Source organism: Pongo abelii, chromosome 5, assembly GCF_028885655.2.
Source record: "Pongo abelii isolate AG06213 chromosome 5, NHGRI_mPonAbe1-v2.0_pri, whole genome shotgun sequence".
Lineage (NCBI taxonomy): Eukaryota > Metazoa > Chordata > Mammalia > Primates > Hominidae > Pongo > Pongo abelii.
Genome location: NC_071990.2, coordinates 110,810,976 through 110,833,247, shown reverse-complemented (window position 1 = coordinate 110,833,247; position 22,272 = coordinate 110,810,976). Strand labels below are relative to the sequence as shown.

Here is a 22,272-nt window from a genome sequence, read left to right as displayed (position 1 = left end):
ACCCAAAGGATTAGAAATCATGCTAGTATAAAGACACATGCACATGTATGTTTACTGCAGCACCATTTACAATAGCAAAAACTTGGAACCAACCCAAATGCTCATCAATGATAGACTGGATAAAGGAAACGTGGCACATATACACCATGGAATACTATGCAGCCATAAAAAACGATGAGTTCATGTCCTTTGCAGGGACATGGATGAAGCAGGAAACCATCATTCTCAGCAAACTAACACAGGAACAGAAAACCAAATACCGCATATTCTCACTCATAAGTGGGAGCTGAACAATGAGAACACATAGACATAGGGAGGGGAACATCACACACCAGGGCCTGTCGAGGGGTGGGGGCAAGGGGAGGAAGAGCATTAGGACAAATACCTAATGCATGTGGGGCTCAAAACCTAGATGGTGAGTTGATAGGTACAGCAAACCACCAGAGCACATGTATACCTATGTAACAAACCTGCACATTCTGCACATGTATCCCAGAACTTAAATTTTAAAAAAAATCACTCTAAACAATTTAATTCATTCATTCCTTTTAGTCTCACTGCAAATAGGACTGAGGTGCCTTAAGCACAAATAGATATAAGATTAAGAGGAGTTGTTGTTCCATGTGTATAGAGCTTTAGTTTTCCATAGATGAAAAAATTCTCAAGATCTGTTGCACAAGATGCATATAGTTAACACTGCTGTACTGTGCACTTAAAAATGATTGTGACGGTAAATTTTGTTTTTTACCAAAATTATATTATATATATATGTATGTACATACACACACACACATACACACAAAGGATTATAAAAATGAAGGGGAAATTACAGTAAAGGAAATAATGTTTAAAAACATAGTAAGATGAGTCCAAGAATAAAAGTTGTATCTAAGAATGCATCTTAAGATCCTATGTACTATTCCCCACATTTGGCTCTCCATTTTCTAACAGATAATGCAAAGAGGAACACACATCCAATTATACTATGCACAGTGGCTGAAAGATAAAAACTAAACCACTACTTGGAGAAGCTACAGTAGTTCCAAGAACTGGGAGACAATTTCAGAGTGAGTCCTCATAAAAAGATATGTGCTGTAGAGAACAACCTCAGGAGAATTCTCCAGCAATGTCAAGGACACATTTCTCAATGCTGTTTCATATGCCAAGGCACAATTCAATAAATGTCAATCTTTACAAACTAAAAGAATGCAGGCAAGGTACACAGCTGAACGGAAGTCTAATTTCATCTGAAGATAAAAATCTAAGTATCTCTGGTAACATTTCCCCAAATGTGTTCTCCATGAAATACTAGTTAATGGAATCCCAGCGGGGAGAGGAGTGGCAGTGAGCAAATAATACTGGACTAAGAAACTTAAAACAAAAATCCTGAGAACCATATAGGACTGTGCTAAAGTACACCGTGAATCTTGATGGGAGATAAAAACCAAGTGCCTTTCCAGATTCGTTTGTTCGTGGAACCTCCTCCCACCCCCTGCCTTAAAACAACAACAACAACAAAAACCAATGGATATACGTTCTGAGGAACATATTTTGGGAAATATTGCCCAAAAGAACAAACTTCATGGACTCTTGATAATTAATGTCAAAAACCAATTTGAGCTAGCTTAAACTAAAAAAAGGAATTTCTATTAAGGATCCTGAAGTGATCCATTCCACACATGGGAAACACTGTGACTGGGCCTCAGAAAAAGCCTAGTCAAGATATGTCTCTGAATATCGACTCTATTCTTCTCTCTCTCCATAGACCAAGCTCCTCCACTTCTCTGGATCATGTGGTAGGAAACACAACTGCTGACAGCTCTGGGCTTTCCATCCAAAACCTTTACTGGGAAGAAAAGGACATTTTTATCAAGTTCAATTTCAGAATTCCTGGGGAAGAACTTGGACCGACCCAACTTGGGTCAGGTGCCCAGCCCAGGACCAATCAACTATGGCCAAAAAATAGAATCATGCAGCATTGGAAGCCATTTTATATGATAACTAGGTGGCCTAGATGAGGCCAGGGGACATGGTGACAGTTCTCTGGAAAGTGAATAGGTTGGGCAAACAAAACAATATATCAAGTAAATTACATATCCTTCATGCAATCTTCCACAAATATCATTTCTGATAGTTCAGTTTTTAAATGAATATTGGAGAGTTATAAATAGAGTTATATTTTATGTCAGATCATTAGAATACAGAGGTTCTATATTGGTGACTAAAGAAAGAGCCATACACATTAATGTTCAGCAGCATTATATTCTCAGCAACACACTAGTTGCCATACAATCTTGGTCAAAAACTTTCAGGTTCCCTGAACTTTGCTTCAGGAGTTAAAACTAACTTTCTTGGTGGTGGGGAAGAGGGGACACTTCTGAAATAGCAATGCAAGGAGCTCAGCAGACTCTTTCCTAGGAAAACAACCGTAACTAGTAAAAATAATAAAAACAAAGGAAAACATTAAAAGTTTCTGGCAACTGCCCTAAGGGCATACAGAAAGTGGAGAAACATTTATCCAACAAAATCTACTAAATCTTGGTAAGAACAGCAAGTCTGCAGCATTTGGATCATGGCCTGCTCCCCTTTCACACTGCCTCCCAGTTCAGCATGACAGGATATCTACTCTGGGCAGGTGCAGCCAAGAAGGCAGGGCTCCTTCCTCTCTCTCCAGCTCCCAGTCTAGGACCACAATTGCTGCTCATGAGGGGTAGGCCACCAGCTTTTCTCATCCCCACAAACTCTGTGTTGTAAAAACTCTATTCCAGGCAAGCATGGCTAAGGTCCAGGCTCCTTCCTTCAACCAAGCACCGACTCACAGGGTAGAGGCTCTACTCCAGGCATGTCAGGCCAAGAACACAAGGTCCCATCCCTGCCCAGCTCACTCACTCACAGGGCAAGCTAAATACAGTCATATACAGCTGTCTTCTCATCAGAAGCAATGAAAGCCAGAATGAAGAGGGATGCCATAAAGTACTAAAATATATATACATATAAGAATCTTATATCTAGCTATCTTTCAAAACGAACTTTCTTACACATACATTCTCTCTGTTTCTCTCTCTGTATGTGTGTGTGTGTCTCTCTCTCAGAGTGTTATAGTCTATAAAGTCTAAGCTAGGATCCTGGTGCTCTCTCTGAATTTTTGCTCTAGAATTGGCAAATACCTATGATCTATGTCTTGTTATTCTCAGCTGATGAAAAAAGAATGACTAATAGAATACATTAACATGAATGAGCTGAAATCTATAATGGAAAGATGCCTCAAGAATCTTATCGGCCATGCTACTGCGAAAAAAATGCTATTAAAATAATGAAAAATATTTGTACTTTAGAAATCCACAAAACACAAAGTGTTTTTTAAAAAAGGTTAGAGACTAGCCAAAAACGACCTCACTAAAGTTGAGGGACACAGGAATGGGAAGGAAGGAAAAAAAAAAGCTGATGACAACCTCACTAAAAGCAACTTAGGAAGTAGTCATCCTTTCAGAAATATAAAACTTACAAAAGTAAGCATTTCAGAAGCAGCACACACACCAAAATACTTAAAAATGGAATGTAATTGGGATTAAATAATAAATATTACAAGATAAATTAGTTTTCCTTTTATTCTTGCTGTATTTTTTTTTAGATAAAAATTCTTAGTAATAATTTCTCTCAACCTGCATTCTAATTGAACTTTAATTTTATGTTTTTAGCGCCAGGCTATTTATATCATTCTACACTTCCCTTCATAATTTGTATAAGGGAAAGTAAATATACTGCACAAAAGAGACACTCTTCTTCCAGCACAAATGGCTTCAGTATATTATAAATGAGATTATTTTCCACTTCCTTGTTACTACCAATTGGAAATGTCTCTCAACAATTAAAGGCTTCAGTTTGGCATAGACATCCACCAAGAATCAGCCTGTTCATCCCTCTAACATGATGAACACCAGAACAAGTTTCTTCATCTTCATTCTATGTACTTCTGACCCCAGACCAATTTCACTGAGTACTTTCCAGAAGACAAGATGACGGTCGTCATGCAAAAGTGATTTCTCTCTCCAAAATAAAAAAGGCTGTGTCACTTGAGAGGGAAGCCAAGCAAAGTATATTAAAAAGGACAATATGAGAGAATGGAGTAGTATGCAATTCTGGTGGCTGGAGAGGACCCTCATCAGCCCACTAACAGGGAATAATGTAATATCCTGTATGGGGGGTCACCATGCCAGCCAGCTATTATCTTGAAAGCCTCCAGTGAGAACAGCACTCCAGCAGAGGACCAAAACCCCCCGCAAGGTACCCAGTGCCTTTGTACAACAGAGCTCTCTGGAACCAAAGTGACATCTCTACTATCAAATCATACTGCCCCCTAACTAGTCTGAGACTCACACTTTTTTGGTGTTTTCACTGTTACCTTGGATCTGCAGTCTATTTGTAAGGGTGTTGTTTTAAATAATAGCTTAGTCCATCACAGTGTACCGTATTGACACTTCTTATTTTGCCACTCCCCTTCAACATACTAGAGGCTTAGAAGAGTGTCGTCTGACAGACTACAGTGGCAGAAAAAGGACACGTACCTAAGCGCTATGTATCAAAAGGAGCTGGGATGATAACAGAACTGAGTAGTATGGACTATAGGTCATTCCATTCATGTGCCCTAGGACCACATAAAACAACTTAGTGATGGATGCTCATGATCCCATCCAGTGGTTTCCCAAACTTCCTGCTGGCTGTCAAATAACAAAGGAACAGATCAGGAATTGGCCAGGCAGCTACAGGACTGGATCAATCCATTTATAGCAAGGAAAACCCTCTAGGTCAGTAATATTCAAAATATGGCCTAGGGACCAGTGCTGGTCCATGAGCTTTCAGAACTGGCCCATGAAAAGACAAGTAAACAAATTGAGAGGAAGGATTTAGAAACTTTAGAACAATTTAGATTGCCCCACAACATCTGTGTGCATGATCAGTGAATCTGCCCTCACACAGGGCACAGACTAGTTTGAATAGTATTAAACTCGTGTTTTAAGTCACATGTGGTGTTGGTCTGCAACATGTGATATATGTGAGGGAGGGGGAGAAAAATGGTCCTTTATTACAGATCCTAGAGAAGTATTGTTCTAGATTCTCATGACATGTGTACTAAATAAACCATGACAACAATCCAAAACATTCCAACAAAAATATTTTCCACCAATTCAGCATGTTCAAAAAGTTAGTGAAGAAAATATTTTAGCCACAGAATAGAACACAACCATTCTAGTCATTTCACACATGTGTTATTTTGAAAACTAGACTACACATTTTTCAAAGATAAATATTTTGTGTTAATAATTTCAGTATCCACTACATTTCTAAGCTTGTACTAGAAAAATCATAGACTTTTATTACTCCCTGTTTACTTTTCACGGATTCTTAACTTTATTTACATGACTGAAGTAGGACACATAAGGCACATTTCCATAAAAATACTAAATGTTTACCAGTACATTATTGTCTTACTTTACTTGCAGGTTAATCTTACAGTGACTTCACCATACATGCACAGTCTCAAAACTAAAAGGGCTCTAACTTCAACAGAAATAGCTAAGAATGTCACCTTTAAAAGAAACATGGAGACACCTTCAGCCCTCACCCAGAGTTTATTAACCAAAACTTGTGTGTAAAGTAAACGTCTGGTTACAAACTTGGTTATCAATTGATTCAAAGAAAAGTTCTAGTTTTACAAGCTTGGTTATCAATAGATTAAAAATGAGGCAAGGAATATGCTAAAAGCAAACATGTCAAGAACAATAAAAGGTGACCAAAGTATAAAAAAAAAAACAAAAAACAGTCCAGCAGTCTAGAGGCCATTTAACGTAAAGTCAAACAGCCCAATACAACTCTGGAATACCCAAGGACAGCTATTTTTAAACACAGTTCAGGCTGAGCACAGTGGCTTATGCCTGTAATCCTAACACTTTGGGAGGCCAAGGCAGGAGGATTGCTTGTGCTCAGCAGTTTGAGGCCAGCCTGGAAAACACAGTGAGACCCCCCACCTCTAAAAAAAAAAAAGAAAAGAAAAAAAATTAGCTGGGCATGGTGGCATATGCCTGTAGTCCCAGCTACTCAGGAGCCTGAGGCAGGTAGATCACTTGAGCCCAGGAGGTTGAGGCTGCAGCAAGCTATGACTGGCCACTGTACTCCAGCCTAGGTGACAGAGCGAGGTCCTGTCTCAAAAAAAAAACCACACACACACACAGACACAAACACACAAAACAAAACCCACACTGTTCATTAAGTGATTTTCACTTTGTTACATTTAATCATCCAGAAAACTTCAATTTTGAATAATAAAATCTGGCCAATAAGGCATTCAATAGTATATACACTTTAGGAAATGCCTATCAAAAAATTGTGGCCAGGCGTAGTGACTCACATCTGCAATCTCAGCACTTTGGGAGGCTGAGACAGGCAGATTGCTTGAGGCCAGGAGCTTGAGATCAGCCTGGCCAACATGGCGAAACCCCATCTCTACAAAAAATGCAATAATCAGCCAGGCATGGTGGCGTGCACTGGTAATCCCAGCTACTCAGGAGGCTGAGGCACGAGAATGGCTTGAACTCGGGAGGTGGAGGTTGCAGTTAGCCAAGATCGCGCCACTGCACTCCAGCCTGGGTGACACAGCAAGGCTCTGTCTCAAAAAAATTTAAAAAAAAAGTAATAAAGTATCAACATTTAAGCTTAAACTATTAAGTAACTATTATTTAAATTACAGTCTACTATATTTTAAACACATTTTATTTATAGTATTTTTTTCTTAAATTTAAAATATAAGCAGAACTGAAAGTGGAATTTAACATACTAGCATTTATGGCATTTAAACACATGAACTCACATGACACATACAGACATACACATTCCCACAAACACTCATCCATTCAACATATAACCTCAAGGGCCTTCTCAAGACTAAGCAAAAGGCATAGAAAAGGGGCCAGGCCTGAGGAGAAGAAACCAGTCATGTTATACTACTCTTTGCCTTCCCCAGCAGCCACCTAATACACAAAATGAGCCTAAAGAGATTACGTATGAAGAGCAATGACAGTATTCTTAGAAAAGCAAACTCCAAGGATGGCAGAATATAATCAAAGTTTTCATAGACATAGAGTCGCAAAATAGAAAGTGCTAAACAGAAGACCCAAAATAAGAATCTGAAAACATAGCATAGTGAAGTCCATATTAATTTTGTTAATATCTGTAGAAACCACTGATATGGTTTGCATTTGTGTATTCACACTCCATTGTAATCCTCCATTGTTGGAGGTGGGGCCTGGTGGGAGGTGCCTGGGTCATGGGGGTGGATGATTGAATGGTTTACAACCACCCCTTTGGTGCTGTTCTCGTGATACAGAGTTCTCATGAGATCTGGTTGCTTAAAAGTGTTGCTTAAAAATGTGTGGCACCTCCCCCACCCTTCCTTAATTAAGCTCCAGTCATGTAAGACACACCTGCTGTCCCTTCGCCTTCTGCCATAATTGTAAGTTTCCTGGGGCCTCCTAGAAGCAGAAGCTGCTATGCTTCCTGTACAGCCTGCAGAACCATGAGCCAATTAAGTCTCTTTTCTTTATAAATTACCCAGTCTCAGGTATTTCTTCATAGCAATGCAAGAACAAACCAATACAACCACTTAATATTACATACAGTCCACTAGGTTTAAGAAACACAGAGATAATTTCCTAAATGTTTATAGAAAAAAAGACTCAAAATAAGGTGCTGGCAGCAGTGATGCTAAAATACAATAGCCCTCTGCTTTGGCTTTCAAAGCCCGAAGCAATCTGGTCTTGCCTGACTACTCCCCAACATTCCCAGCACCTGTGGGTACCTTCATGCATGTGCCTCTGCTGTCACCCTTACTGCAGTTCCCTCTTTTCTTCTCTGCATTTATCCATACCTTGTTCCTCCTTCAAGGTACAGCTCAAGTCTCATCTACTATAGGAAATCTTCCCTGACCATTCCAGGTCCAAGTAATTTACCTCTTCTGTGACTTCCAACACCATTTAATTCATACTACACAGCTTGGCTCTTACTTATAATCTTAGAGTTGTTTTATGTACATTGGATTTTGTCCTCTGCCACAGACCAATCAGGGACAAACCCATAGTACAGTAAAGACAGGTTTATTGATCCACCACAAGGAGGGACAATGCATACCAGAGAAACCATGGAGCACCTTGCTAAAGTAAAGGAGTTATTACAGAATTGGGGGAAAGGTGGAGCTTAGGTAAAATTTAAGTGAAGAGGCTCAAACCAAAGCAAAGTGATATTTAAAGAGATCAATATCACATTTGGACTATGAAGTAGACCAAGGGTCCTGTTTCCTTGAAAACAACAGAATCATCATATCTATGGACTACTGTGTTCAGAAACCTTGTCTCTGAAGCTCTGCACCTGAGTTGGTAAACCAAAGCTGCTTCTCTGTGTCACAGTGACTTGGGTTGTCCAAGTAAATGTGGGATGTTTTATCTTACTAACACAATTTCAAACAGCGGAGTTTCTGATGGTCTGTGATTTTAGAAACCAAAGTTTCTCAGTGAGTTTAAAAAAAAAAAAAAAAAAAAAAAAAAAAAAGCAGTCATCCAAAGAAGGGGGTTATGACATTTTATAACTACAGACTAACCCTAGGAGAAATTCCTATTAATTTTAAATCCGGTTTTACGTGATTTGTTACTCCAGCTGATGAATGGCAGGGTAGATGTTTACAGTCCAAGCTAATTTTTACTTTTTCATTCATCAACGAGACAGACAGCAACATCCTCAAAGGCCAAAAACATTTTGATATTTGTTTGTATCCTAAATAAAACTGAGCAGTGCTAAGTGCATAAGCAGATGCTATAGAAATGCTGTTTGCTATCTGATTGATGAATAATGAAGTTTTAAATAACCAAAGCTACAGGTAATTATAATTTTAAAGCTTTATAGCCTTACAAAGTCTTTTAAGTAGTCTATGTAGAGAAAACAAAAACAAAAAACAAGAGATTGTAAGAAGGGGGCGGATTTCTTACCCACAACACCAAAAGCTGAAACCGCTCGAAATAAGCCCGAGGATCCTTTCTGTCCCATCTTTGTTCTATTTCCAAGATCCAAGCGGCCAAGAAGTTCCCTTACTTCTTGTTGTGTATAGACATGCTAAAAATAAGCACATTCACTCTGTAAGGTTGTGCTTGGACTTTAGATTATTTATTATTTGTGCCTAAAAGTTAAAAAGTTACCTACAAGCATCATCAGCTATTTCATACAGAAGTATATAATAGTACACAAGTAAGCTACAATTTTAAAAAGCTAACAAGTTCTTTAACATTAGCAATTAAGGTTGGTTATTGGATCATGCTGCTATACTAAAAAAAGTGTCCAAACCTTATACTTTAAACCAGAGATGCAGAGATTTAAGGGATCTACAGGTAAATTTCAAGAGTCTATGAATCCCTTAAAACTATATGCAAAATTTTGAGTAAATATGCATCTTTATGAGAAGGCCCATAGATTTTCTTAACATTTCAAAGGGCTCTCTGACCAATTGCTCCCATTTCCAAATAAAGCCAAGAACCATTATATTATATTGTTAAAAATGCTCAGATAGGTGGGGGGCAGAATGGACCCCGGGAGTAGCATGGGAAATCATAACAAAGAATTTATCTAAAATTATTACAACACAGAAAATAGTTTTGTTACAAGTAGCTTAGTGAAAATGGATTCCAAACTGTAGTTACTACACATTCGAGAAACCAGGAATCTTTATGGATTCCGAAATATTCACAGACAGGAATTTCAATACAAAAGATAACTTGAGTTCTTTCGTGTGAAAAAGTTAAACTTAACTGTTCAAACCACCATATAGTATTTCACTTTTGACTAACAGCTTCAGGTTTTTGTGCCATCTGAATTCCAGCCTCTGTATTCTTGACTCTGGATAATCTAACTCTGGATAAGAACAGCTTAACATTTCCTTAGTGTATAGCAAATCATCAGTAAAGGTCCTAGAGGTGATTTTTAGGAGGAAAATGAAGTCTGTAGCATAGAAGTCCTCCCTGACTTCAAGTACCTTGATATTAAAGAACCATAATAGATCGTCTCTTTGGCAGATGCAATATTAAGTTACACTGAATCCTTAAAATGTCAGCTCTTTAAGAAACAATACTCATTATCTTATCCTGAGAGTGTGTTTTCGAAAACAAGTCAAAACGAGGGGCAAAGTATAATTCTGGCATACTTCTTGACACCAGTGATTTCTAGAAATCAGATTGGAGATTCAAATTCTAGCCAACCAAGAAAAATAACTGAAACTTTTAGATTTATGATAAAAATAATATATCACTAAAAACTGTAAGGATATTTCACATCCTTTAAACAACAGGTATGAAAGTTTTTTTGCAGTCAGGTTTGGAGGATACTTACCCTGTCATCAATTATGACCAAATCTTTTGGTTCTGTTCTATCAATCTTCAAGACACGATATTTCGTTTCTGCATTATTGCTCCCAACTAGAAAGTATCTCTATAAATAAAAAGGAATGTCATTAGTTTATCAAGGCATTTTGCCCTATACACATTTTATACCACTTCAGTGTTTGAAATTAAATACATTAATAAAGTCAGGTTACTTTCTAAAGAAATATTTCTGTTATGTATAACTGGCAGATTAAAGAAAAGCTGACTCCAAAAGGTCAATTTTAAAATTAAAATATTCCTAGTGGTTTCATGATAAAGATCAGTCTGATGTCTGAAATGTGCCCAGTAACCAGGTCAGATGAATTTAATTGTCATAAATTTAGAGATTAATCTAACTGATTGGAGGATGATGTTTAAGCTTTACCAGGAAGAAGCTCTGGTAAAAATTCAAAAGCTCAACATATAATTAGGAATGCTTAGACAATTATAGCTACTAAAGTACTGACAGCTTATCAAAAAACTACTTACAAATTTTCATAAATGTCTGCAAATGTCTTTAATATAGTAACTATAAAATCTACCCCAAAGTCCCATAAATGATTAAAATGGTTGTCCTTCCCAAATGACCTTTTATAGATAAGCTACAAGAAATTATTATTCTTTCTTTCCTAAAACAGTTCCTTGGAGCATTCTGAGTAAACACAATCACATTAGTCTTATTAAATAAATACTGGAGGGGTGCTGGGCAAGATGGCTGACTAGAGGCAGCCAGGCGGAACAGCTGCCACCAAGGGACCAGGACAATGGAGCACTTCTAACAGATCTTCAGAGGAAAGGCACTGAGAGTGGTGGAGGGAAGACACAGAAGAGGTGGGCTGAAGAGGGAGGAAGCTGGGAACCCCGCATGGGACTACCATGCACTGGCATTCATTCCTGGCCCCCAGTGACTCTGGGGGGATGGGTGAGTTGAACTGGTAAGGAGAAACTTACTCTCGCCAAGGCCTCTGGAATCCTGACAGAAGGAGACTCCCTGACCACCACAGACACTCGAGTTGGCAGGGAGAGCTGCTCAGAGAAGTGGTAGGGGCAACACGCTGGCTTATGCAGAGCCCAAAGGGTTTGGTATGGGAGCGTTTGTAGTGGAGCACAGCCAGGGACACTCATCCCCCTAGGGTTGACTTGTTCCCATAGGAGACTTTAGCCCTAGGGGAACTGTCGGACCTGAACTCTGCAGGGCGCTCTTGCCCATCAGACTGGACAGTCGACCTGCATACCCCTTGGTCTGCTGACCTCTCTCCCAAGGCCCCAGCCCTGTTTGCAGGGAAGCCTTAGGTGTCCTGGGGGCCTGCATCAGAGCCCCTGTGCTGGTGGACTGGCACCTGATTGGTGGAGAGCTCTAGTGGGGTGGCCCCCATGGCCACCCAGCAGCCCACCCTCTCCCTCCCTCCACTGCAGCTTCCCGCAGGCTCACCGCCACTTCCAACATCACTTTGCCAACGTGTGTGCACAGGTGGGTTTTGTCTTCCTTGCTCTACCAGTGCACGTGTGCGCATGTACCCTGTCCTGCCACTGCTGCAGTTGGGGGTGCAATCCACCTCCCTCCTTCAGCTGCACTGCCATTGCAGCTGGAGCCTTGGTGGGCACAGAGCTAGCCTGCCCCGTCCTCATCCCACCCCTGTGCCAACGCTGCCATGGGAATGAAACTACGCACAGAGGCCAATGGACCCTCCCCAGCCCTCAGTGACCACCACTGCCTGCAGCACAGAGAGTATATATAAACCTGCACCTACCAGTGCCCTGCCCCTGTGCTAACAGGATCACCATGATGACTGCATGCACAGTCAGCAGCAGGGCCTCCCCCGCCCCCTCAGCCATGCTGCCTCTGCTGCTGCTGTGAATGCCCACATGGAGGCAGGCACCTGCTGGCACCCTGCTGCAGCTACCATGTTCGCTGCCACTGTCACATGCGAATGAGGACATATCCCACTGCCACTGCACCATGAAATGCTTTGGCTGACACCACCCATCAAAGCGTAGTGACCAGCAGTCACTACACATTGGCACCCTCAGCGCATTGGATACCTAACCTCGAGGAGCCAGAGAACAAAGTCAGAGCCCAATATGAGTATTCCAGAGTTAGAGCACACAGTCCAGGAGTTGGCAGCTGAACGCTGGCCCCCTATAATCTTCCAGAAACAAAACCTGTCAACTGAATCCACCTTATCCCACAATCGAACCCTTAAGGTCATCAAATAGGATAAAAGAAAAAAAGCCATATAAAAGTCAACAGCTTCAAAGATTGAAGAAACATTAGCCCACAAAGATGAGAAAGAACGAGTGCAAGAACTCTGACAACTCAAAAAGCCAGAAGTGCCTTTTTTCTTCCAAAACAACTGCACTATTTCTCCAGCAAGGGTTCTGAACCTGGCTGAGATGGCTGACATGACAGAAATAGAATTCAGAATAGTAATAGAAATGAAGTTCATTGAGCTACAGGAATATGTTGAAACCCAATCCAAGGAAGCTAAAAATCATGATAAAACATGACAGACAAAATAGCCAGCATAGAGAACATTTCTGACCTGATAGAGCTGAAAAACATACTACGAGAATTTCATAATGTAATCACAAGTACTAATAGCAGAACAGACCAAGTGGAGGAAAGAATCTCAGAGCTTGAAGACTGGCTTTCTGAAATAAGACAAGAATAGAGGAAAAAAAAGAATGAAAAGGTATGAACAAACGCTCCGAGTAATATGGGATTACGTAAAGAGACTGACTCTATGACTCACTGGTATACCAAAAAGAGAATGAAACCAACTTGGAAAACATATTTCAGGATATCATCCATGAGAAATTCCCCAACCTACCTAAAGAAGCTAACATTCAAATTAAAGAAATGCAGAGAACCCCAGTCAGATACTTCACTAGAAGATCATCCCCAAGGCACATTATCATCATATTCTCCAAGGCCAAATGAAAGAAACAATGTTAAAAGCAGCTAGAGAGAAAGGTCAGGTCACCTACAAAGGGAAGCCCATCAGACTAACAGTGGACCTCTCAGCTGAAGCCCTAAAAGCCAGAAGAGATCGGGGGCCAATATTCACCTTCTTGAAGAAAAGAATTTCCAACCCAGAATTTCATATGCAGCCAAACCAAGCTTCATAAGCAAAGGAGAAATAACATCCTTTTCAGACAAACATGCTGTGGGAATTTGTTACCACCAGAACTGCCTTGCAAGAGCTCCTGAAGGAAGCACTAAATATGGAAAGGAAAGACCATTCTCAGCCACTAGAAAAACACCCTGAAGTACACAAACCAGTGACACTATAAAGCAACCACATAAACAAGTCTGCAAAATGACCAGCTAACATCCTGATGATAGGCTCACACATATCAATTCTAACCTTGAATGTAAATGGACTAAATACCCCATTTAAAAGGCACACAGTGGCAAACTGGATAAAGGACTAAGACCCATCAGTATGCTGTCTTCAACAGACCCATCTTACATGCAGTGAAACCCACAGCCTCAAAATAAAGGGACAAAGTAAAACCTATCAAGCAAACGGGAAACAGAAAAAAGCGGGGGTTGCAACTCTAGTTTCTGACAAAACAGAGTTTAAACCAACAAAGCTTTAAAAAAAAAGACAAAGAAGGGCATTACGTAATGGTAAAGGGTTCAATTCAACAAGAAGATATAACTATCCTAAATGTATATGCACCCAACACAGGAACACTCAGATTAATAAAGCAAGTTTTTTGTTTTTTAGGTTTTTTTTGTTTTTTTTTTTGAGACGGAGTCTCGCTCTGTCGCCCAGCCTGGAGTGCAGTGGCGCGATCTCGGCTCACTGCAAACTCCACCTGGGTTCATGCCATTCTCCTGCCTCAGCCTCCCGAGTAGCTGGGAATACAGGTGCCTGCCACCACGTCCAGCTAATTTTTTGTATTTTGTTTAGTAGAGACGGGGTTTCACCGTGTTAGCCAAGATGGTCTCGATCTCCTGACCTCGTGATCCACCCGCCTCGGCCTCCCAAAGTGCTGGGATTACAGGCGTGAGCCACCGCGCCCGACCATAATAAAGCAAGTTTTTAGAGACCTTCAAAGAGACTTAGACTCCCACACAATAATAGAGGGAGACTTTAACACCACACTGACAATAGTAGACAGATCATCAAGACAAAATTAACAAGGATACTCAACATCAGAGCTGAACTGAAGGAGATTGAGACACGAAAAACCATTCAAAAGGTCAATGAATCTAGCAGCTATTTTTTTTTGAAAAACTAATAAAGTATATAGACCGGAAGCTAGACTAGTAAAGAAAAGAGAGAAGATTCAAACAAACACAATCAGAAGCAACAAGGGGGATATTAATGCTGACCCCACAGAAATACTAACAACCATCAGAGAACAGTATGAACACCTCTATTCACATACACTAGAAAATCTAGAAGAAATAGATAAATTCCTGGACCCATACACTGTCCCATGACTGAACCAAGAAGAAACTCAATCCCTGAACAGACCAGTAATGAGCTCTGAAACTGAGGCAGTAATAAATAGCCTACAAGCAAAAAACGACAACAACAACAACAAAACAAAAATCCAGGTCCAGACAGATTCCAAGCTGAATTCTAGAAGATGTACAAAGAAGAACTAGTTCCATTTCTACTGAAACTATTCCAAAAAAACTGAGGAGGAGGAACTCCTCCCTAACTCATTGTATGAGGCCAGCATCATCCTGATACCAAAACCTGTTAGAGATACAATAAAAAAAGAAAACTTCAGGCCAATATCCTTGATGAACACCAATGCAAAAATCCTCAACAAAATACTGGCAAATCGAATCCAGCAGCACATCAAAAAGCTTATCCACTACAATCAAGTAGGCTTTATCCCTGGGATGCAAGGTTGGTTCAACATATGCAAATCAATAAATGTGACTCACCATATAAACAGAACTAAAGACAAAAATCACACGATTATCTCAATAGACCCAGATGCTTTCAATAAAATTCAACATCCATTCATGTTAAAAACTCAATAAGCTAGGTATTGAAGGAACATACCTCAAAATCATAAAAACCATATATGACAAACCCACAGCCAACATCATAACAAATGGCCAAAAGCTGGAAGCATTCCCCTTGAAAACTGGCACAAGACAAGGATGTCTTCTCTCAACACTCCTATTCAATATAGTATTGCAAGTGCTGGTCAGGGTAATCAGGCAAGAGAAAGAAATAAAAGGTATCCAAATAGGAAGAGAGGAAGTCAAACTATCCCTTTTCGTAGATAACATGATTCTATTTCTAGAAAACCCAATAGTCTCAGCCCAAAGGTTCTTAAGCTGATGAACAACTTCAGTAAAGTCTAAGAACACAAAATCAATGTGTAAAAATCACTAGCATTCCTATACACCAACAACAGTCAAACTAAGAGCCAAATCAGGGACAAACTCCCATTCACAATTGCCACAAAAAAGAATAAAACACCTAGGAATACTGCTAACCAGGGAGGTGAAAGATCTCTACAAGAACTACAAACCACTGCTCAAAGAAATCAGAGATGACACAAATAAATGGAAAAACATTCCATGTTCATGGATAGGAAGAATCAATATTGTGAAAATGGCCATACTGCCCAAAGCAATTTATAGATTTGATGCTATTCCTATTAAACTACCACTGACATTTTTCACAGAACTAGAAAAAACTATCTTAAAATTCATATGGAACCAAAAAAGAGCCCAAATAGCCAACACAATCCTCAGCAATAAGAACAAAGCTGGAGGCATCATGCTACCCAACTTCAAGCTACACTACAGGGCTAAAGTAACCAAAACAGCATGGTACTGGTACAAAAACAGCCATGCAGACCAATAGAACAGAATAGAGAACCCAGAAATAAGGCCACACATCTACAACTATCTAGTCTTTGACAAACCTTACTAAAACAAGCAATGGGAAAAGGATTCCCTATTCAATAAATGATCCTGGGAGAATTGGCTAGCCATATGCAGAAGATTGAAACTGGACCCCTTCCTTACACCACATACAAAAATTAACTCAAGATGGATTAATGTCTTAAATGTAAAACCCAGAAGTACAAAAACTCTGGAAGACAATACAGTCAATACCATTCAGGACATAGGCACAGGCAAAGATTTCATGATGAAGATCCAAAAGCAATTGCAACAAAAGCAAAAAATGACAAATGGGATCTAATTAAACTAAAGAGCTTCTGCACAGCAAAATAAACTATCAAGAGAGTAAACAGACAACTTACAGAATAGGAGAAAATTTTTGCAAACTATACATCTGACAAAGATCTAATATCCAGCATCTGTGAGGGACTTAAACAAATTTACAAGGAAAAAAAACCATTAAAAAATGGGCAAAGGACATGAACAGACACTTTTCTAAAGAAGACATACAGGCAGCCAACAATCATATGAAAAAAAAAAGCTATGCATCACTGATTATTAGAGAAATGCAAATCAAAACCACAATGAAAGACCATCTCACACTAGTCAGAATGGCTATTACTAAAAAGTCAAAAAACAACAGATGCTGGAAAGGTTGCAGAGAAAAAGGAACACTTATACACTGTTAGCGGGAGTGTATGTTAGTTGAACCATTGTAGAAGACAGTGTGGCAATTCCTCTAAGACCTAAAGACAGAAATATCATTCAGCCCAGCAATTCCATTACTGGGTATACACCCAGAGGAAGAGAAGTTGTTCTATTATAAAGACACATGGACATGTATGTTCACTGCAGTACTGTTCACAATAACAAAGACATGGATTCAACCTAAATGCCCATCGGTGAGAGACTGGATAAAGAAAATGTGGTACATATATACCATGGAATACTATGCAGGCATAAAAAAGTCCTTTGCAGGAGCATGGATGGAGCTGGAGGCCATCATCCTTGGCAAATGAATGCAAAAACGAAAAACCAAATACTGCACGTTCTCACTTACAAGTGGGATGAGAACACATGGACACACAGAGGGGATCCAACAGACACTGGGGTCTTTTGGAGGGTGGAAGGTGGGAGGAGGGAGAGGATCAGGAAAAATAACTAATGGGTAGTAGGCTTAATACCTGGGTGACAAAATAATCTATCTGTACAACAAACCCCCGTGACACAGGTTTACCTATGTAACAAACCTGCACGTGTATCCCAAACTTAAAAGTAAAAAAAAAAAAAAAGAATACTGAGAATAAAATGAATAATCAAAATGTAGAAAAATATATTTAAATGAAAATGCTTTTAAGAAAAACTAAATGAAATGAATTATTCTAAAATTATATCTAAAAAATAAGTACAACTTCATTAGCAAAAATAAAGATATTTCGCTTCAAAAAGTCCTTTAAAAAGTGACAGTTTTTAAACATTGCAAAAATTGAGAAAACACTGCCATAATCAACTCACATTGTGCCATTTACTATTGGACATATAAGGTGTAGATACACAAAGCAATTAAATAACAAATAAGTCTTTCGATATTAAAGGCCAAAATGAAGCATGTAGACCATAGGAAATCAGCGTAGGAAAGATTAATGTGGTTTACTATAGATGAGAAAAATGTCAGACGAGTTGGGTCTAGAATTGAACCCTCAAGAATAGGTAACACTTTAAAAGGTAAGAATTTACTGTATATTACAATGTGAACACTTGGATATACTGTTTTAACTTTAAATCTGTAGAAATACATGGAATTTTTACTATTAAGTATATATATATATACACACACATCAGTTTATAAAGGTCTGATTTACTGATAGGTTATGAGGAGCAAAACAATCTGTTAAAAATGATGGGTTAGCCTGATCTCAAGAGGAAAGCTAGTCAAGAAATTTAATCCCTCATCTCCTAGGAAAGGTACAGTCTAGATGACACTATGAGTTATAATGAGGTAGAAATAAAGCAATTATAATAAAAATTAGTAAACTAAGTTGGGACATCCAGTGACAGGATTCGATGTACTGGGGGTGCAGATAGACAGACAGGCAAACAGGAAGAGAACGGAAGTCAGGGAAGAGCCAAGACGGCCAAATAGGAACAGCTCCGGTCTACAGCTCCCAGCGTGAGCGATGCAGAAGACGGGTGATTTCTGCATTTCCATCTGAGGTACCGGGTTCATCTCACTAGGGAGTGCCAGACAGTGGGCGCAGGTCAGTGGGTGAGTGCACCGTGCGCCAGCCGAAGCAGGGGCGAGGCACTGCCTCACTCGGGAAGCGCAAGGGGTCAGGGAGTTCCCTTTCCAGGGGTGACAGACGGCACCTGGAAAATCGGGCCACTCCCACCCGAATACTGTGCTTTTCCGAAGGGCTTGGGAAACGGTGCCCCAGGAGATTATAGCCCGCACCTGGCTCAGAGGGTCCTACGCCCACGGAGTCTTGCTGATTGCTAGCACAGCAGTCTGAGATCAAACAGCAAGGTGGCAGCGAGGCTGGGGGAGGGGCGCCTGCCATTGCCCAGGCTCGCTTAGGTAAACAAAGCAGCCTGGAAGCTTGAACTCGGTGGAGCCCACCACAGCTCAAGGAGGCCTGCCTGCCTCTGTAGGCTCCACCTCTGGGGGCAGGGCACAGACAAAGAAAAAGACATCAGTAACCTCTGCAGACTTAAATGTCCCTGTCTGACAGCTTTGAGGAGAGTAGTGGTTCTCCCAGCATGCAGCTGGAGATCTGAGAACGGGCAGACTGCCTCCTCAAGTGGGTCCCTGACCCCTGACCCCCGAGCAGCCTAACTGGGAGGCATCCCCCAGCAGGGGCAGACTGACACCTCACACGGCCGGACAGGTACTCCAACAGACCTGCAGCTGAAGGTCCTGTCTGTTAGAAGGAAAACTAACAGAAAGGACATCCACACCAAAAACCCATCTGTACATCACCATCATCAAAGACCAAAAGTAGATAAAACCACAAAGATGGGGAAAAAACAGAGCAGAAAAACTGGAAACTCTAAAAAGCAGAGTACCTCTCCTCCAAAGGAACGCAGTTCCTCACCAGCAACGGAACAAAGCTGGACGGAGAATGACTTTGACGAGCTGAGAGAAGAAGGCTTCAGACGATCAAATTACTCTGAGCTACGGGAGGATATTCAAACCAAAGGCAAAGAAGTTGAAAACTTTGAAAAAAAATTTAGAAGAATGTATAACTACAATAACCAATACAGAGAAGTGCTTAAAGGAGCTGATGGAGCTGAAAACCAAGACTCGAGAACTACGTGAAGAATGCAGAAGCCTCAGGAGCCGATGCGATCAAATGGAAGAAAGGGTGTCAGCCCTGGAAGATGAAATGAATGAAATGAAGCGAGAAGGGAAGTTTAGAGAAAAAAGAATAAGAAGAAACGAGCAAAGCCTCCAAGAAATGTGGGACTATGTGAAAAGACCAAATCTACGTCTAATTGGTGTACCTGAAAGTGACGGGGAGAATGGAAACAAGTTGGAAAACACTCTGCAGGATATTATCCAGGAGAACTTCCCCAATCTAGCAAGGCAGGCCAACATTCAGACTCAGGAAATACAGAGAACGCCACAAAGATACTCCTCGAGAAGAGCAACTCCAGACACATAATTGTCAGATTCACCGAAGTTGAAATGAAGGAAAAAATGTTAAGGGCAGCCAGAGAGAAAGGTCGGGTTACCATCAAAGGGAAGCCCATCAGACTAACAGCAGATCTCTCGGCAGAAACCCTACAAGCCAGAAGAGAGTGGGGGCCAATATTCAACATTCTTAAAGAAAAGAATTTTCAACCCAGAATTTCATATCCAGGCAAACTAAGCTTCATAAGTGAAGGAGAAATAAAATACTTTACAGACAAGCAAATGCTGAGAGATTTTGTCACCACCAGGCCTGCCCTAAAAGAGCTCCTGAAGGAAGCGCTAAACATGGAAAGGCACAACCGGTACCAGCCACTGCAAAATCATACCGAAATGTAAAGACCATCGAGACTAGGAAGAGACTGCATCGACTAACGAGCAAAATAACCAGCTAACATCATAATGACAGGATCACATTCACACATAACAATATTAACTTTAAATGTAAATGGACTAAATGCTCCAATTAAAAGACACAGACTGGCAAATTGGATAAAGACTCAAGACCCATCAGTGTGCTGTATTCAGGAAACCCATCTCACGTGCAGAGACACACATAGGCTCAAAATAAAAGGATGGAGGAAGATCTACCAAGCAAATGGAAAACAAAAAAAGGCAGGGGTTGCAATCCTAGTCTCTGATAAAACAGACTTTAAACCAACAAAGATCAAAAGAGACAAAGAAGGCCATTACATAATGGTAAAGGGATCAATTCAACAAGAAGAGCTAACTATCCTAAATATATATGCACCCAATACAGGAGCACCCAGATTCATAAAGCAAGTCCTGAGTGACCTACAAAGAGACTTAGACTCCCACACATTAATAATGGGAGACTTTAACAACCCCACTGTCAACATTAGAGAAATCAATGAGACAGAAAGTCAACAAGGATACCCAGGAATTGAACTCAGCTCTGCACCAAGCAGACCTAATAGACATCTACAGAACTCTCCACCCCAAATCAACAGAATATACATTTTTTTCAGCACCACACCACATCTATTCCAAAATTGACCACATACTTGGAAGTAAAGCTCTCCTCAGTAAATGTAAAAGAACAGAAATTATAACAAACTATCTCTCAGATCACAGTGCAATCAACCTAGAACTCAGGATTAAGAATCTCACTCAAAACCGCTCAACTACATGGAAGCTGAACAACCTGCTCCTGAATGACTACTGGGTACATAACGAAATGAAGGCAGAAATAAAGATGTTCTTTGAAACCAACGAGAACCAAGACACAACATACCAGAATCTCTGGGATGCATTCAAAGCAGTGTGTAGAGGGAAATTTATAGCCCTAAATGCCCACAAGAGAAAGCAGGAAAGATCCAAAATTGACACCCTAACATCACAATTAAAAGAACTAGAAAAGCAAGAGCAAACACATTCAAAAGCTAGCAGAAGGCAAGAAATAACTAAAATCAGAGCAGAACTGAAGGAAATAGAGACACAAAAAACCCTTCAAAAAATTAATGAATCCAGGAGCTGGTTTTTTGAAAGGATCAACAAAATTGATAGACTGCTAGCAAGATTAATAAAGAAAAAAAGAGAGAAGAATCAAATAGATGCAATAAAAATGATGAAGGGGATATCACCATCGATCCCACAGAAATACAAACTACCAGCAGAGAATATTACAAACACCTCTTTGCAAATAAACTAGAAAATCTAGAAGAAATGGATAAATTCCGCAACACATACACCCTCCCAAGACTAAACCAGGAAGAAGTTGAATCTCTGAATAGACCAATAACAGGAGCTGAAATTGTGGCAATAATCAATAGCTTACCAACCAAAAAAAGTCCAGGACCAGATGGGTTCACAGCCGAATTCTACCAGAGGTACAAGGAGGAGCTGGTACCATTCCTTCTGAAACTATTCCAATCAATAGAAAAAGAGGGAATCCTCCCTAACTCATTTTATGAGGCCAGCATCATCCTGATACCAAAGCCCGGCAGAGACACAACAAAAAAAGAGAATTTTAGACCAATATCCTTGATGAACATTGATGCAAAAATCCTCAATAAAATACTGGCAAACAGAATCCAGCAGCACATCAAAAAGCTTATCCACCATGATCAAGTGGGCTTCATCCCTGGGATGCAAGGCTGGTTCAATATACGCAAATCAATAAATGTAATCCAGCATATAAACAGAACCAAAGACAAAAACCACATGATTACCTCAATAGATGCAGAAAAGGCCTTTGACAAAATTCAACAACCCTTCAT

At 40.1% G+C, this 22,272-nt stretch overlaps 1 protein-coding gene across 2 annotated transcripts in view; it reads right to left on the bottom strand.

Annotated features, from left to right (window-relative positions):
* FIG4 (FIG4 phosphoinositide 5-phosphatase) overlaps nucleotides 1-22,272 on the bottom strand; it is a 135,706-nt gene that overhangs the window by 95,532 nt on the left and 17,902 nt on the right. For both annotated transcript variants that reach the window (XM_024248836.3, XM_054557993.2), the window contains exons 2-3: nucleotides 10,423-10,521; nucleotides 9,033-9,156 (exon numbers count right to left, since the gene is read on the bottom strand). In XM_024248836.3, coding sequence (XP_024104604.1) covers nucleotides 9,033-9,156; nucleotides 10,423-10,521 — 223 coding nt within the window. The remainder of the gene's footprint in view (nucleotides 1-9,032; nucleotides 9,157-10,422; nucleotides 10,522-22,272) is intronic.